The 17583-nt window shown below is 38.3% G+C and overlaps 1 protein-coding gene across 14 annotated transcripts in view; it reads left to right on the top strand.

Moving 5' to 3' along the window:
- LOC138741246 (centrosomal protein of 164 kDa-like) overlaps nucleotides 1-17583 on the top strand; it is a 177493-nt gene that overhangs the window by 121872 nt on the left and 38038 nt on the right. For all 14 annotated transcript variants that reach the window (XR_011343422.1, XM_069895013.1, XM_069895014.1 and 11 more), the window contains 8 exons: nucleotides 1312-1389; nucleotides 2000-2119; nucleotides 5371-5493; nucleotides 5938-6081; nucleotides 8573-8656; nucleotides 10838-10906; nucleotides 12671-12855; nucleotides 13606-13732. Coding sequence is in view for 13 of the 14 variants with exons in the window: in XM_069895013.1 (XP_069751114.1) it covers nucleotides 1312-1389; nucleotides 2000-2119; nucleotides 5371-5493; nucleotides 5938-6081; nucleotides 8573-8656; nucleotides 10838-10906; nucleotides 12671-12855; nucleotides 13606-13732 (930 nt within the window). In the remaining variant the exon portion in view is untranslated. The remainder of the gene's footprint in view (nucleotides 1-1311; nucleotides 1390-1999; nucleotides 2120-5370; nucleotides 5494-5937; nucleotides 6082-8572; nucleotides 8657-10837; nucleotides 10907-12670; nucleotides 12856-13605; nucleotides 13733-17583) is intronic.

The raw sequence follows: 17583 nt of genomic DNA, 5'->3' as shown, positions 1-17583 counted from the left end.
CTGTTATTCATTCTAACTAGGCCCCTCATAATGTTATTCACCTCAGTTAAATTTCTCCTCAACCTTCTCTCTTATGGCAACACTGTACTTGTGCTGCAGTCTGACACAGGTTGCATACAATTCAAGATGCTCTTGTATTCTGCACTTCATAAAACACAATGTTTTATGTACATGCACTCCCAAAGTCCCTTCGTTCAGCTGCATCATTCCATATCTCGCAGATGATTGTTTATTGCTTTTCCTTGTACCTTGTGTATCATCTGGATTAAGTTTATTTTCCATTCTTCTGCTGAACTGACCAGTCAATCCATACCCCTCTGCAGTCCAAAGCTTTCCTCTTCACTTTCGCCACACAGCCAAGTTTTGCATCATTTGCAAATTTCTTTATCATTCACCCTACATTTAAGTATGCATCTCTGTTCCATACTTCAAAAACAGCCGCTGAGTATTCAGTTATTTGAAGCCCAACAGGTTGTTACCTTTCACTCACCAAAACATCCTCCTGAAGATCTAGAATGCAAGAATATAATAGGAGCAGGTGTCAGACATTTGTCCCTTTGTGTCGACTCTAACATTCAACAATCATTTACTTCAGGAGTAAATGGAGAAAACTTCACCATTGTTTTCCTGTACTAGTAGATAATAGAACAATACAGCACAGTGCAGGCCCTTTGGCCCTCCTTGTTATGCTGACTCTATCTTTTGGTCCTTTTAATACTTGAAACCTTTTAACTTCTCTTTTGAGTATATATAAATTGTGAAGAAATTTATTTTCATACTTTTAGAATAGTGCAAATGATATGAGGTAATAAGGGTTGATAAGAAAGTTGCTCTGTAAGGAGTGATCTATGAATGCTAAGAATTATTCTATTGTGAGTGTAATATCAAATAGTCTGAGGGAGCGAGAAAACAGATTTGTAGCCAAATTTCTGACAAATGCAAAAGCACCAAGACAGTATTGGGAAATTTCTCTAATATGAACTGGAATACAATCAATGTAAACAATGAAGAGGGTCAAAATCCTATCCTGGGGGATCCTTTTTAAGTGTTTGTAAGGTAAGCCCAATAAGAAGAGGTGCAAATCTGTTTTTATTTTTGGCGACTATAACTGGGTGCATAAAAGGAGTAGTAATGAGATAACACTTTTGTGGCAGTGATCTTAACTTGGACAGATGTGGCAGCCACGGAAAAGGACAAAGATAAAATTGAAATGAAGGGTTTCAAAACTAGTGAAGACCAGTTTTTGTACTCTTAAGGAATACATTTGTGGCATTTGTTTTTTTTTAATTAAACTTTTTATGTATCCTATAGGAGCTGGAGCAAATCAAGAACAAACATTCAGTTGATCTTCAGAGACTAAAAAAGACAGCTGAGGAAAAGCATCAAGAAGTAAGTTAATAAAAGAAAAATAGAATTGTTAATAATTCAGAAGAAAAAACTTGCATTGAAAAGATTCAGTTCACAATTTCTACTGTAGATTGAGAGGTTAATTGAATCAGTAAACCTACTTTACATCACCAAAGACAAATTTCTCCACGTCTTAATTTCATCTTGGTTCAAGTTCTTTAGCATTTGTTGAAAGGTGGAAATGGAGTCTTGAGTGTCAAAAATGATGATTGCATGAATCTACATCACTGAACTTTACAGAATAATTTCTTTCTATAGCATTTTTGCAATTTTCACTATTTCTTGTGTTTTTGCTGAGACTCCTGCAGCCAACATCTTTCTTCTTTTTCCATTCTTGATACTTTCTAAGCCACACTCCAGTCCAAGCCAAGATATTTTGTACCCCAATTATTGTTATGAGACACTGCGCAAAACAAAGACCAGTGTTATGGCCCTGTAAGTGTTCATTGTATACAAATCTCCACTTGAATATTGCTTAACATAAAAGCGCTTCAAGAAACTGAAGAGATTTTGGGGAGACTGGAGAGTTAACTATGCAAGTAATTTTATAAGAGAGCGAATGGAACAATTTCTCTTCTATTCTTCTCCTAAGGCACTTTCCAATCTCCAAAAACAGATCACTGATGCCCACGATCAAGAGAGAGCTCATGTGCAGGAAGAGCTCCATAAAGCACAGAGAAAAATACAACAAATTGCCGACTATGAGCTAGAGGTGAGCAACTACATTATCCTTGTTCTTTCAAAATTCTTCTTTTCCAATAAACGAGTTCCATTGAGTGTACCATTCTGATCTATTGAACTATAACAATAAATGTAATGTTTAAATTAATAACTGCATAACTGGGATGATATTTAGTCTTTGTGCAGCTGTATATCCATTTCTAATGTGCTGGGTTTTAAATGTTAATAGAAGTGGGCCATCTCCCCAGGGTTAGTTTTGGCAGACCATTAAGCTTTTATGAAGAGCTGCCTCTCAAGCAGGCAATTCTATGTGTGATGTGCCCAACCTTATTTTTATACTCTGCTGTACACTGAAGAAGCAATACGCAGGAAAAGGATTTTTTTTTGACTAGTAAATGTTTAGTAAATAGAATGAGTTGTCATCACACAACACAGCTTCTAGCCCCTGCCTGTGTCTTTAGTTCTCCATATCCTTCTTCCAACAAGCGATCAAGTTTAAATATCTGCTATCATCCTCTCTGTGGCTATAGAACTTCTGGTAAACTGCTTGACACCCATAGAGTAAGAACTGTAGAAACCTATGGTAAGCTATTGCTTCCATTTTAACCAAAGCACTAGAAATCACCACCATCCCCTCTCACGCCAACTGCAACTTTTAAAACAATAATAATTTTAATCCATTCCTGGGTACAAGATTTAACTACCCTAAAATCTGGGAGAAATTAGACTACATGGCATCCATTCCTTAATGTGCCTGAAGCTGCATTGTTGAAGAACTGGGACTTTCTCAGGGATTGAGAAAGACAGCTGAGAAAAAGCATCAAGGAGGAAGTTAATAAAAGAGAAATGTGAATCATTTAGAAAAGAAATACATTAAAATTATGCAGTTCATAATTTCTACTATAGATGATGAGAGGTTATAAGCTTATTTTAATCCCCTTGAAGAAATTGAATGCTGGAACTGAGTGAATGTAGAGTCTACCCAAGGAAAAAAATGACCCAACAAGTGCTTGGCATCAAAAATCAAAGGGGTAGTCACAGGTACACAAATGGGCCCCATCTAGGCCAGCTTTTTTGTTATCTTTGTGGAGCAATCCTTGCAACATCTGACACCAGCTAGACCACTCAACTCTTCCTTTGCTACATTGACAACTACTTTGGTGCTGCTTCTTGCACCCATAATGACCTGGTCGACTTTATTCACTTCACTGCCAACTTCCACCCTGACGTCAGATTCACAAGGTCCATCTCCAGCAACACTCTCCCTTTGCTCGATCTCTCTGTCTCCATCTCGGGAGAAAAACTCTCAACAGACATCTACATACCCACCTATTCCCACAGCTATCTCTACTACACCTCTTCCCAACCTGTCCCCTGTAAGGATTCCATTCCTTTCTTTCAGTTCCTCCTTCAAACAGTGTGACTCCCCTCAGTCTTCACCCGCATATCCTCTATTACCCACACATGTGCCCTGGCCCTTTCTGCCCTCATATGGACAGGATTCCCCTTGTCCTCACCACCTCCATAATCAAACATATCGCCTTCCATTTCTGCCACCTATTAGATGATCCCACCATCAAACACATCTCCCTGCCTTCTGCAGGGACTGGTCCTTCTGTGACTCTCTCATCCACTCCTCCCATCCCACCTACTGCCCCCTTGGCACCTACCCCTGTGACTTCAGGAAGTGCTCCACATGCCCACACCTCAAGTGAAGCAACACTTCACTTGTAAATCTACAGGGATCAAGTACTGTATCCGATGATCCCATTGTGGTCTCTCTATGTCGGAGAGACTGGACACAGACTGTGAGATTACTTCGTTAAGCGCTTTGGCTCTGACTGTGCAATAGCATGGATCTCCCAGGGGCCAACTATTCCGTCCCATTCCCTTGCTGACATGTCTTTTCATGATCTTGTGCACTGCCAGACTTGTGCCACCCACAAATTGAAGGCACTCTCCAACCAGATGGCATGAACTTCTTGGTTTCTATTCGCATCCCCCACCCCCATCTATCCCTATATTTCCTTTCATGTATCTCTGTCTTACTCTTTTCCCTTTTCCTTTTGTCTCATTTACCTCAGATCTATATTCACAATTAAGTCCCCGGCCCATACCCCGCATTCAATTCCTCTCTCCTGGCCTCTTCTCCATATTCAATTATCATTTTTTGTCTGTTGGTCTGTACTTCTCCACTTGATCCAGGCACTGCCTGCTTTTTCCATACCTTGAAGAAGGGCTTAGGCCAGAAACGTATCTAATTCCGATGGACGCTGCGAGACCGGCTGAGTTCCTCCAACATTTCTGTTATTTTACTATCAAACGCCTCGCTAAATTGTTTCTGACATAGTTTCATTGGGAACAATAGCATACCTCCTCCTTCCACAATACACCCAACAGCCACATCCAACACATGATGGGCTCCTACCAGTTATTCTTCTTTATTGCAGTACTTTGCCCAGTGGCCCACCTGAAATACATTTACTTCGAGCAGGCAAGCTATCTAACAAAACATGTATGAGTACAAAGTTGAAAAATAGTTGTGAGACACCCTCATAACTATTTTGGAGTAATAATATAAAATTTTTACATGACCTTGGCTTCAAGTACCCAAGAGCACAAGCTGTATTGGTTGTAATAATCTGTTGCAAACTGTTGGCTGTCGGTTACCAGCCTAACCAGAGAGAATGGTATTTCTGTGACTATTGTAAATGAAGGAAAAGCAAGAATGTTGGACTAATTTGCGCAGCTCTTTGCAAATCCAGCATGTGCACAGGGAACAAATGGTTCTCTTTAGTATTCCTTGTTACTGACCAAATGCAGTGAACACATTATTATATGGACCCAAATGCTTTACCTATTCCAGCCGCTGCTGCCTTTCAAGTATCCAGACTAATATTTTTCAAGATATTATCTTGGTAGGTAAGAAATGTAAGTGACTCCAATTAACAAGAAAATTTTCAAATTTCAGCAAAACCACTGAGTGGATTGCTGCCTTGTCTGCAAACTTGAAGCAAAATCAAAGCCTTAAGTATCTTAAATGGTATATAGTTTGCATATAAGAAGATACCATTTTTAATTGGGACTTGATGACATTAAAAAAAAGGTGTGGGTTGTTGCATTTTCTTTCCTTGTTTGACCTGCATAGAATTTATTGCTTAATGCACCAGTTAAATTACTGATGATGTTGTCAAACAGAAGCTTCTATAGTTTTAGTCTTTTCAAAGAAAAGATGGAGGTAACTGTTTAATATTTCCTTTGTGCTCTTATGGGTGATTATAGATAAGTGACTTAATGAAGAGAAAACGTGAAGGGGTAGAGGAAGATCATGAGAGGATACTGGAGCAAATGAAGGACGAGCATAAACAAATCATGGACAGAATTAGAGAGGAGTATGAAGAAAAGGTGAGAAAATAACTTGTTTCCAGCTTGTGTGTCCAATTTAAATCCATTTTTAATTCTGCTTTTAAAATGTGTAACGTGTAGGATTTGGATTGAGGGTAAGGGTGTAACTGATGTTCAGGATCATAGAAAAATACATCATATTGAGCAAAGGCTTTATCTTATTCCTTATTTATTTCATGTCTCAGTCTCAAAATATAAAGGTTTGGAGAAGACAACCATGCATCAGAAAATAATTGAGTTTTCTGATTAAGATGCTGCAGGCAGTTGAAGAACAACCAGCGGTATATGACCTAATTTGTCCCAGTCTCATCTCATCCTGCGTAAATCCATTTTATTTTTCAACATTAAATTGTAAATGAAGACTTTTGCATTCCAGTTGGTCCATGTGCTTCCACATTTATCATTTTGTTTGTCCTGACAAGTGTATTCATTGGCATTGTTCAGGAGCGAGAGCAGAGAAGTAAACTTCTGAAGCAGCTGCAGGAAGAGCACGAACGTCTAACCAAGTTTCACGAGCAGGAGATTTCAGAGTTGCGGCAGGAGCTGGAGCGGCGACTCAATGAGTTGAGAACATTGTACGGAAATAAAGTAAGCAAGCGTGAAAGTCATTAATCTCAATGATTTGGAAAATAAATGCTATATAAAAAGTACCTATTAAGTACTAGGCAATTGGAACACCTTCCTGAAGGCCAGTCCAACAATAGTCGTTTCATTAACTTTGCTCACGCACTTAACAGATGATCCAAACAAACAATATTTCCCGACAAAGGGTCGCTCCTGTGTTAAATTTGATTCAGGCTTTTTCAAGTGCTTCATTAGTTTCATCTCAAGAGCACTTGAATAGAAATTAATCCTCAGCTGTTTGTGGTTAACATGTGCATTGAAATCTTCTTAAATTCAATGCGAAAATGTTATCACATGCACCAGAGGAAGAACTTGCATCCCTTTTTAAATTAAAGGTCTTCTTTGACTCCCCCACTAATGTCTCATTAAAAATGAAATCACAGTGAAAATAAAATCCTGGAAGGTCAAGTTCCATATTATTACCAGGAATGTAGAGCCTTGGAGGCAATGGGTAACAATGGGGGAAAAGGGCTCAGGCTTGAAATGTTGGCTATATTTTTGAATAAAGAAAGCTGTGTGACCTGCTGAGTTTCTCCAGCACTTCTGTATATTCAACTGGCCATGTGGTATTTTACAATGAATGTTCAAAGCATAAATGGACTACAATAGCTATTGTATTAAAACAGAGTCGTAATGTTTTTAAACATGGAAATGGGCCCTTGGGCTCAACTAGTCTATGCGAACCAAGTTGTCAATCTAAGTTATCTCATTTGCCTGTGATAGGCCCACATCCCTCTAAACCTTTTATAGGCTCCTTGCCCACTTTTCTAGATTTGTTAATAAAGTCACCTACAATGTGTTCTACTAACTTTGCATTATCATATTTGAAATTAAGAGGACTTCTGAGTATAAAGGGATAATTTTATTTTGAGAAAAGTAAAATTAAAACAAACTATGGAAAAATATGGGAGTACTCTGATCCATAGCCTAGTTGCCTTTATGGGATCAGTTATTTGGCCTCTCCTCAGACCCTTGCAACTTCCATGTCTTTAAGAAAAATAAAAGCAATTGTTTAGAGTGTATGCCTGTACAATAGATCTAAATTTCTATCAACAGAAAACTTTTATTGCCTTGCTGAACAAACATACAAATTAGGTGCAAGATATGTCACTCTCCCCTCAAGATGTGTCTGCTATTTAATAAGATCATGATTGATCAGATTAGAACCTTAGCACTGCTTTCCAATCTGCCTTTGACAACTTTCATCCATCTCTGCTTTAAGAAATTTCAGCTCTTCGTTTCCACCGGCTTTTGAGGAAGTGAGTCCCAAAAACCCGAGATTCTCGGAGTAACAAAAGAAACCTTAAAATCACCATGCCTTAAGTAGACAGAGCCTTCACTTTTAGACCGTGACCACTAGTTTAACATTCTCCCACAAGCAATCAGTCTTTCCACATCTCCCTGAGCAAGTCCCCTTCATATCTATTCTGTGGTGCATCCTGCTGTCCTGTTGTTCACCCTGCTCTCCATAACCCTCAATTGCCCTGTTATTCAAAAATCATCATTATTCTCTGTTGTCATGAACTCTGGTTTGATTCTTTGGCCTCTTCTGGGCTGCAGATCAAAAGGCCATACCTCTCCTTCACTGCATCATGAGTTAGATGGCGCGGTGGAGGGGGGGGGGGGGGGGCAATGGACAGCTGGGGGCAGTAGGGGGGAAGGGCAATGGATGGCCGGTGCAATTCAATTTAACTGCAGGCTGGCTGCAAAAATGTCTAGGGCTGCCACAGGAAAAATTCTGGATGGGAATTGGTTTCTAATTCCCGTCTGGAACTTTTTACACACCCAGCGTTGCAGACATTTTGCGAGAAATTCCCGTTATGTAATGGCAGTGTAAAAAGCCTAAATATTTATTGTGGTCATTATGTGCAAAAATCTTACATTGTGCAATTTTTTTTTCCTGTGACAAAAGTGTGTGCCCACTGAAAGCTTGTGTAAATGTAAATTTGAGATTGTTTCAAGATAATTTTAGCGCAGCCTATCTCTCATAGCTAATAAAACTGTATTAGCATGTTTTAATATAAAACAAATATGAATGCATTCTACAAAGTAAACTATTTAGTTAAGGTTTTATTCTATACTTTGAACTACTTTGTGCACACATGAATTTCCTTTGTGCACTGATTGCAAAGTGTGTGTGCGCATGCATCCTGTTTTTTTTCCATAACTTTTGGAATGTCTTTTTTATTTATTTAAAATACTATGTTGTTGTGGAAGCAAAATAATTCCAAACAAAATTAAAGCTATTTTGAAGCTTAAAATTTACAAACCAATCTAATTGGGCTGATTGACACATTTATCAGGGGTTACCTGAATTTTTCTCCCTGGAATAGTAGCGTTAGTGCAAAGATAGCAGCTAAATATTGCAATAATTTCAGACCACAGTTTTCCAATTGGCATTAGAAAATTGGTTAGTACTTCTGTTTATTTACACAGGATGTCTTTGCACCTGCAGGAACTAAGAGTGCAGATGTCTGAGGAGCAGCTGGAGATGAGAAACAAAGAACTGAAAGCCAAGTGGAATCTTCTGCAAAACCAGGTACAATACAACTCCGATTATCCAAAATGGTCGGGACTGGGCCCATTTCGGATAAATACTTTTTTCGGAGAACCAGTCATTTTTTTTTAAAAACAGCCCAATAGCAGTAGCAAATCACCTATAAACAGTGTTTTATCAATAACAAACAACAAGGTAAGTCTTTTTAAGCATTAAAAATGTTTAATTCTCACCAAAAAAAATGCTGGCCACCATGCGCCACCGAGGCCCCTCTCGTGCCAGAAGTCCGCGATCTGCTGCTGCTGGCACCAGGAGCCCAATGACCCCAGCCAGTTTAGCTCTGAAAAATTTCTGATAAGTGAGGATTTTAGAGAATCCAATTTCAGATTATCGGAGTTGTACTGTAGCTGGACCTATATAGAACAAGGTACCCAAGAACATAAAAAATAAGAGCCGGAGCAGGCCATCTAAGCTGTCAATCCTCTCCACCATTCAAGAAGATTATGACAGATCAGGCTTGTGGACTTGGCTCCACTTGCCTGCCTGCTCCCCATAACCCTTAATTTCCCCTGTTATTCAAAAATCTAACTGTGTCTTAAATGCATTTAATGAACTTAATTAGGCAGAGAATTCCACATAAACAATCCAGTCTTTATTTATTTTAAAGCGACAGAATGAATACTTTGAACAATACCAAAACAAATCCATTTTGTTCTTTACTTTTGAAGGTTTAATTGTTATTGATGTTGCAACCTTGTCTAAGGTATTAACAGGCTATTGCATTTGCATTGTATTCTGTTTTAAAAATATGTTTGGGGAAAAATGTTGGAGATGCTTAACTTCTTAAATCATTATTTCTGAGGGAGAATACTGAAGAATTTTTTTTCAAAAAAAAAGCAAAGCTTCAGACGCAATCATTTTGGCAACATGAGAGAGAGAACTTGTGTGCTCTTCACACGTAACTGAAAGATTTGGGAGAAGGTCAACTTTTAAGCAAATATAGAATAAAGAAAAGAAATGAGAAGGTGAGGTGTGTGTCTGGGTGGAAGCCAGGTATGATTAAATAACAAAAGGAAAGAATTGAAAAACAAAGGAGGTGAAATGGAGAAAACTAAGCATAGATTCAAAACTTGAGGAAATGGTTGAAACTCAGCAGCAATGATAGGAAGAAAACAACATCTATCAATATAAAGTCCTGAGCCCTTTTAGATACAAGCTAAGGAGTTGTCACCTGTAACAAGCAACTCATCAACAATAAGTCTCGATACACTCCATTATCAGAACCTCCTGCACAAAAAAATGGGGGTTGTGTTAAGAGTAAATATTGCAAAGTTTTGGATCTTTGTCAATTAAGTTTAGGCATTTTGTTTATTGTGCCCTGAAGTAATTGGTCATATTCAATAGGCCCTTTCAAACAAGGAAAATGCCCGACTGTAAAGGTAGATGTTCTCCACCCTACGCACAGGGACTGACCTTTCGGAATGCACCATGGCTGACTCTCAGACACCAAATCCAACCCTTCTCAGGGAAGGATAATCGGCAGAGTGCAGCGCTCCGCTGCCTGGCTTGAATCTGCAGCTGCTGCAAGCAGCTGGTTAGGGGTGAGCTAATGACACTGTCAGCCCTCGACACATCTCCCCACTTACCCCTCTCCCTCCATGATCCCTCAAGGCAGCAGGAGCTGTCAGGGGTTGGCCAGTGTGGGCTATGACAGCCTCACCAGGCCACCTCTGCCCTTGGGGCTGCTCTCTGTGGCTCAAAATGTGACTGAGCAATGGCTGCCTTCCCTACCCATAATCCCCTACGCAGCTGGAACTGTTCTGGGAAACATCGAGTGGTTCCAGCTGCATGGGGGAATTATGGGTAGGGAAGAAGCCCATTGCTCTGCCGCGTATTTATGATGACAGGTGACGCAATGGCACAAGTTGCTCCACCTCCATCGGATCCAGAGGGTGCTATGAAGCACTGCTCAATATGAATGCAACGCAGAAGCAGTCTTTTAGGGCTGATCTATGTAAGATAAGTTTTGTTTGCCCTCCATGCTTGTACCCAGCCTCCAGGCAGAGGCCTGGCATGAAATGGCCTAATGTCAACAAACCACTAAAGGCAACTTTTCAATAATCCCTAGTTTAAAAAAAACAAGCACCCCCCCCCCCCCCCCCCCCCCATTACCTTAACCAATGTATTGGCTTTGGGATACAAGCTGTTTTCTTCTCTTTTCAGGAAATGTCATTGAAACTTAAGAGACAACAGCTCAGTGTAGAGGAGGATGAGCTACAAAGGGACCAAGCTGTAAGTGCTCACCTGATCTCACTTGCTAGCTGTTATGCACATGCTAAAACATGTAGATTACTATTGTGGATAGAATCTTTCACATGTGAACATTTTGAACTTGGTGTACATTTACACTTTTTTTCCCTCTGTTCACTTGTTATGTTAATTTTTACTGGCCCTTGAAGAATTCAGGGACGGGGCAAGATAGGGTTGTTAGGTGTGGCTACTAAAATAAAATAACTGCAACTGTAATGCAGTGTGTGACAGATTATAGGTATGTTTTAAAGGAGATAAATTGGGGTAGATTTTTTTTAAGAGTAGGTTACATACAAACATTTCAAAACATCTCATTTAGAATACTGGAGCTCTGCTCAAGCTAGACAGGCCGGCTCCAAAAGCCTTTGTAAAAGCTTTGAAGAGTGCCCAAAGGACTTCACTAATGGATTGTTGTTTTGAAAAGGAACAGATGAATGAACTCGGAAGAGTAGATTTGGAGCTGCAGGCTGTCTGGGAGAGCTGTTTGCTATTCTAAGAGGGTGATATGATTTTTTCATGCAGAGGGGGAGCAAAACAGGCTTTTCTCAGAGAGAGAGAGAGAAAGAGAAAGATCAGTTCTGCAGTTTTACAGTCAACAGCAACAGCTGGGACTGGAACAGGACAAACTGGCAAGCTTGTGGAAAAACCCCATTTTGAAGACTCGTTGTGAATGCTTAGTTCAGCTTGGTCAAAGCCCTTGTGACTCATACAAGAAGAGAGGACTGGCTGCTTAATGTTTCACTTGAATGAAGAGAAACCAAAAAGGAACTCTGTGGTAACCTGAAAGAAAGAGGTTATCATCTGTAAAACCTTGATGGGAAAGTTTCTTCAGCAAGATACTGAAGCCTTCCTGAATGGTAACCATTTACCTTTGAAGCACCAAAGCCTGGTGAAATTCATAAATGTTAAATTCTGTGCACACTATAAGAATTGCCTGCAACCAGTAAACCTGGATGAATGAGAAGTGAGATTGGACTGTGAATCAAATAACTTTTCTAAATTTACACACACATTACCTACATGTGTGCTTAGAATTAGAATGGGGTTAAGTTAATAGTGATAAGTTAATGTTTGATTCTGTTTTCATGTTTAAAGATAATTAAAAGCAACTTTTGTTGAAGTAACCAGTTGTCTTGGTGAATTTCTATTGCTGCTGGATTTTGGGGTCCTCTGGGCTCATAACAAATGGTTGAACTTGTTTCTCATGCCAGGCTTCGGAAACTAGCAATTAAAGCTAGATCTATCTTGTAAATGCTTGTGATTTGGTGAGGGGAATAAGAGTGCTTCTCCTGGCTCCTAACAAATCTTCCACTATGTATTTCCTTCCTTTAATCAGTCAGCTCCCTCCTCACTGCCATGCACACAAACCTTCAAGGGACTCCATTTTTCTCCTTCTGCTTCTGATGATCTCAAGAATTGTTATCTCCTCCTGATATTGCCACATAGCAGCTGGTCTGTCTCTCATTTTAACTGGCTGTTGGGTGGGTGTTCTGTGAATTAAATATTTTTAGTGGGATCCAGTTGTAAATTTCAATATAACCTCTCTTTTGTGAAATTTCCAGCTGTAACATGTACACCTGCTCCTTTCCCATCTTTCCAAAAATGTTTTTCTAGTTTATGATCTTAAACATTTAGGCAATGTGGAAAATCAACAGCTACTGTCAAGTTCAGTTGAGTAATAAATTGCTGAAACTTTTTAACAAAGTAACCAGTTTTCACGGGAATTTCTCTGATTCAAATTTGCAGAAAATTTCTCTTTCTCAATCAAGCAAACAAGAACTAGAGCAAGCAAAACATGAACATTCCTCATTGCAGGATTCAATACGTCTGTCCCTTAAGAACTTGGATAAGCTACAGGGCCAACAGGTGGAGCTACAAACAGAAGTCGACAAGCTTAGAAATGAAAGTCAACGACTCCAAAATAGAATCAGGTGCCTGCTGTTGCTCATTTGATTTGAAGGGGTTCTGAATGGAGGAAAGAATAAAGGGATGCATGGATCGTAGAGATTGAGATTTTGTAATGGTTTGTCAAACAATTGACAGATGCAGAATTTTTAAAAAATAAAACTTTGCAGACAAAAATGTGTCTGATTCCATGTCTAAAAAATGTCTCAAAAAATTTGACATACAATAAATTTGTTTCAAACTTAGTAATTGTCCCGGAGGAATTGCAGCAGCTGCTTTCTTCTACCAGTAGCTCATAGATGAATACCTAGTTTTCAGCCTTTTCAGGCACAGGGGACAGTTACCAAGTTGCCTTGTCTGCTTCAAACAGTGACACTGAATCGTAATACCTCTTGAATCTTGAACGCATGGCCTCAGCATAATTTATTGACTTGCTTTAAAGGAAAATAAATTAAAAACATGAAGCCATTGTACAAACTGCTTCACATGCCAATGTCTTTGAACTACGTAAAATAAAGACACTGCAGATTAAATTTTTGTGTAATGCAGAGGTTTTCAATCTCGATGCCACTCCCCTGTCCTCTTGCTGGCATCTGAGCAAAGTTAGAAGGAGAGGAATGCACAAATAAAAAGGCATAATTTTTATTCATATTTAGAATTAGAATGTAGAATGGGGCCTGAGCTGGAGTAATATTGTTTTCTAAAGTGGGACATAGCTTAAGATGTTCGTGAATGTCTGCCTTCATGTAATTGTTTGATGCAATGTTCTCTTCAAGTGAATTGGAGGTGACAATCAAAAAGAAGCAAAATTCCCTAAATGAAGAATGTATCATCAATGGAGCCTCTGGTGGTACAGAAGGAGATGAACTTCATGTAGAGGATTTAAGAGCATACAAAATGGAAGTGAGTAAAGTTTAAAAGCAATTTAAGATATTTTAAGTCCAGTATTTTGCTTCTCATCAATCAGTCTTTATACCTCACTCAGTTACCATGGATCAAATATCTCCAAGTTGCTATCCACACCATCATTGTTCATTGGAGGTTTTATGATCCATGTTAAGCTTTTTAATAAGCCACAAGAAAGTGGAGGAAGTCAGTGTGTCAGGCAGCAGATGTGGATAGAAATGGCCAGTCAGTGTTTCAGGACTGAACCCTTTATTTTTAACATCCAGCTTTGCCACCTTTACAGAGAAGAATATTTATGGTTTCTGTTTGAGAAGTGCTATTTATAGTTAAAAGATGAGTTGCTGGAAATAGTAAATCCGTCAGAATCCACCAATTGATGAATTCAATGGTGGTATCTTTAGAAATTGTTCTTTATGTCAAATACTTGATCACAATATAATTAAATGTTGAGGATCTGCTCTTTTTTTCAAAATTTCAGATTATTCCTACTTATTTTTATTTCAAGATGATCTTCATAGGAAATTAAAACATGGGGGATGTCACGTGATTCCATAGGAAACATCACGCAACCTATCAACTCCTGCAGGATTTATTTTTTTTAAAGTTAATTTAAGAAAAGATAATTTAATAAAAACTACTTTAAAGATATTTTAAAGTGATCAAGAGAAGAAAAAGAAATGTCGCCAAAAAAAAGACTACAAAAGCAACACCCATGAAGAAATTGGAAGAAAAGAAGAAGAGAGAAATTGGGCCTACCTTGTCGACAAAGCAGGCTGCTGAAGACTTCTCCGGATCTGCCGGCAAAGATCCCGGTATGGGACCTTCTTCCAGAGTCCTCTTCGTAGTGTCCTGAAAAGATGGCGCCAGAGGAAAAGTTAAAACTGTATCACGCATGCGGATTACAGAAGAAAAAAAAGCACCATCTCTTAAAGGGACAGTCCGACTTCTCGGCTTTTGAGCAAGAAGGTGACACTTCTTCAGTCGAGGAGGCTTCAGAAGAGTATGATAGTGTAGAAGAAATGTCAATTTCAGAAGAGGAATGATTTAGAGGCAAGAAGAAGATTTTTAAGAAAGAAATTAGTAAAATTGAAACAAAATAGAGGGACTTTCTGAAGCTTTGCAGAATAATTTTAAACTGTTAACTGCAGAACTGAAACAAGTTAAAACAGATTTGACAAAGGCAATAAATAACATTTCACAGAGAGTTTATAAGTTGGAAAAGAAAAATTCAAGATATTCACAATGAAGTACAACTTATTGAAGAGAGGTCTAATGTGAATGAATGTTTCATCTCTATGAATGAAAAACTCTGAGAAAGTTGATATACTGGAAAATTATAGTAGAAGAAATACATTAAAATTGTGGGATTGTCAGAAGGTAAAGAAAGGCAAAAAGATGTAATTTGTTTTTTTTTCTTGAAGAATGGATACTGAAGATATTTGGAGAAGAACATTTTGAAGATAAGATTTTAATTGAGAGAACTCATAGAACTCTGAGACAAAAACCTGGTCCAACCCAGAAACTCCAATATATCCTGGTTAGATTTTTGAACTGCCAGGATAAAGAGAAACTTCTTGGTTTTGAGATGATAAAAGCTTGAGAACATGGACCTTTGAGTTATGAAGGGATTGAGATTTTTTTTAAATCCAGATTTGAGTCAAAAATTATTGAAGGAAAAAATCCAGTTAAGAGAGTTCTATATAATAAAGATTATAGATTTGTTTTGCGGTATTCAGCTACTTTGAAAATATTTCTACCAAATCAACAGAATGTGTTGTTTACAAATTATGTACAAGATGAAGACTATGTTGAGAATTTGCCTAAAATTCATGAATTTGATGTATAAAGAGAGGGGTGTTATCCCCTTTTCCTTTTTTTTTGATGGGTGAAGAATTCATATATTGGATAGAATTTCTGTTTAGATAAAAAGAGTTTTATTTTCCCATGGGGGGGGTCGGGGCATGTGTTTGTTGATTTCTGACAGCTACATGTGTTTTCGTGGTTTGTCCATGACCCGTGAAATGGAGGGTGGTAGTGCCAGTTCTTGGGGAGGGATTTTTGTTTTATTTTTCTTTTTTCTTTTTAGCAATTAATTATAATGTAATTATTCTGAATAATTTTGATGTTTTTAGATTGCAGACGATGACACTCAGGACCAAATTTATTTGTGGGAATTCTTCCTGGAACTTTGTAGAAGTTATAATAAGGAAAATGAATAAAGCAATTAAGATTGACTTTAAATATTAATGGGATTAACGGGTCAATAAAAAGAAAGGAAAGTTTATCTTGTATTAAGAAATTGGGAGTTGATATTGCTCTTTTACAAGAGACTCATTTAACTGAAAAAAAGAACATTTAAAATTGGAAAAAACGTTTGGGTAGATCAGGTAGTTTTTTTTTCTTCATTTAATTCTAAATCTAGAGGAGTGGTAATTTTATTTAAGAAAAAATTACCAGTTAAAATTCAAAAAGTGGACATAGATTCGCCCAGTCAATATATAATGGTAAGTTGTCAAATATTCTCAGAGGAATGGACTCTTTTAAATATATATGCACCAAATGTAGATGATGAGAAATTTATACAATATACTTTTTTGAATTTAGCAGATGTTCATGAAAATATTTTAATTTTTGTTTAGATCCTTTATTGGATAAATCATCGAGAATAATAGTTAAATGTAAAGCAGCTAAAACATTGTTATATTTAATGAAGTATTTAAACTTAATTGATATATGAAGGAGGATAAATCCTAAAGATAGAGTCTTTCCTTTTATTCTAATCAATTTGATACATATTCTAGAATTGATTTTTTTGCTCTCGGCTCAAAATCAATCCAGAGTTTTGAATATTGATAATAAAATAAGAATATTATCTGATCATTCACCATTGTTGATGAAGTGGAATTTGCTGAAAAACATTCAGTATATAGATGGAGATTAAATTCTTTATTATTGAAAAGGGAAGATTTTTGTTCTTTTGTAAGACAGCATATAGAACTGTTTGTGATACAAATTTATATTTAACTGAAGATAACTATTATTTGGGATGGAAAATTGACAAATTATAAGTTATCCTTCAAAATTAAAAAGGAATATATGAAAGATACAAATAAATTAGAAAAAGAAATATCAGTGTTGTAAAAAGAAATTCAAAAATTACCTTCAGAGAATCTTCTTCTTTGGCTTGGCTTCGCGGACGAAGATTTATGGAGGGGGTAAAAAGTCCACGTCAGCTGCAGGCTCGTTTGTGGCTGACCAGTCCGATGCGGGACAGGCAGACACGATTGCAGCGGTTGCAAGGGAAAATTGGTTGGTTGGGGTTGGGTGTTGGGTTTTTCCTCCTTTGCCTTTTGTCAGTGAGGTGGGCTCTGCGGTCTTCTTCAAAGGAGGCTGCTGCCCGCCAAACTGTGAGGCGCCAAGATGCACGGTTTGAGGCGTTATCAGCCCACTGGCGGTGGTCAATGTGGCAGGCACCAAGAGATTTCTTTAGGCAGTCCTTGTACCTTTTCTTTGGTGCACCTCTGTCACGGTGGCCAGTGGAGAGCTCGCCATATAATACGATCTTGGGAAGGCGATGGTCCTCCATTCTGGAGACGTGACCCATCCAGCGCAGCTGGATCTTCAGCAGCGTGGACTCGATGCTGTCGACCTCTGCCATCTCGAGTACCTCGACGTTAGGGGTGTGAGCGCTCCAATGGATGTTGAGGATGGAGCGGAGACAACGCTGGTGGAAGCGTTCTAGGAGCCGTAGGTGGTGCCGGTAGAGGACCCATGATTCGGAGCCGAACAGGAGTGTGGGTATTATTCAGAGAATAAATATATAAGAAATTACAATATAATATAATGCT

The sequence above is a fragment of the Narcine bancroftii genome, chromosome 8, assembly GCF_036971445.1.
Source record: "Narcine bancroftii isolate sNarBan1 chromosome 8, sNarBan1.hap1, whole genome shotgun sequence".
Lineage (NCBI taxonomy): Eukaryota > Metazoa > Chordata > Chondrichthyes > Torpediniformes > Narcinidae > Narcine > Narcine bancroftii.
Note: the sequence above shows the minus strand (reverse complement) of the source record. Positions and strands in the feature narration are given on the sequence as shown.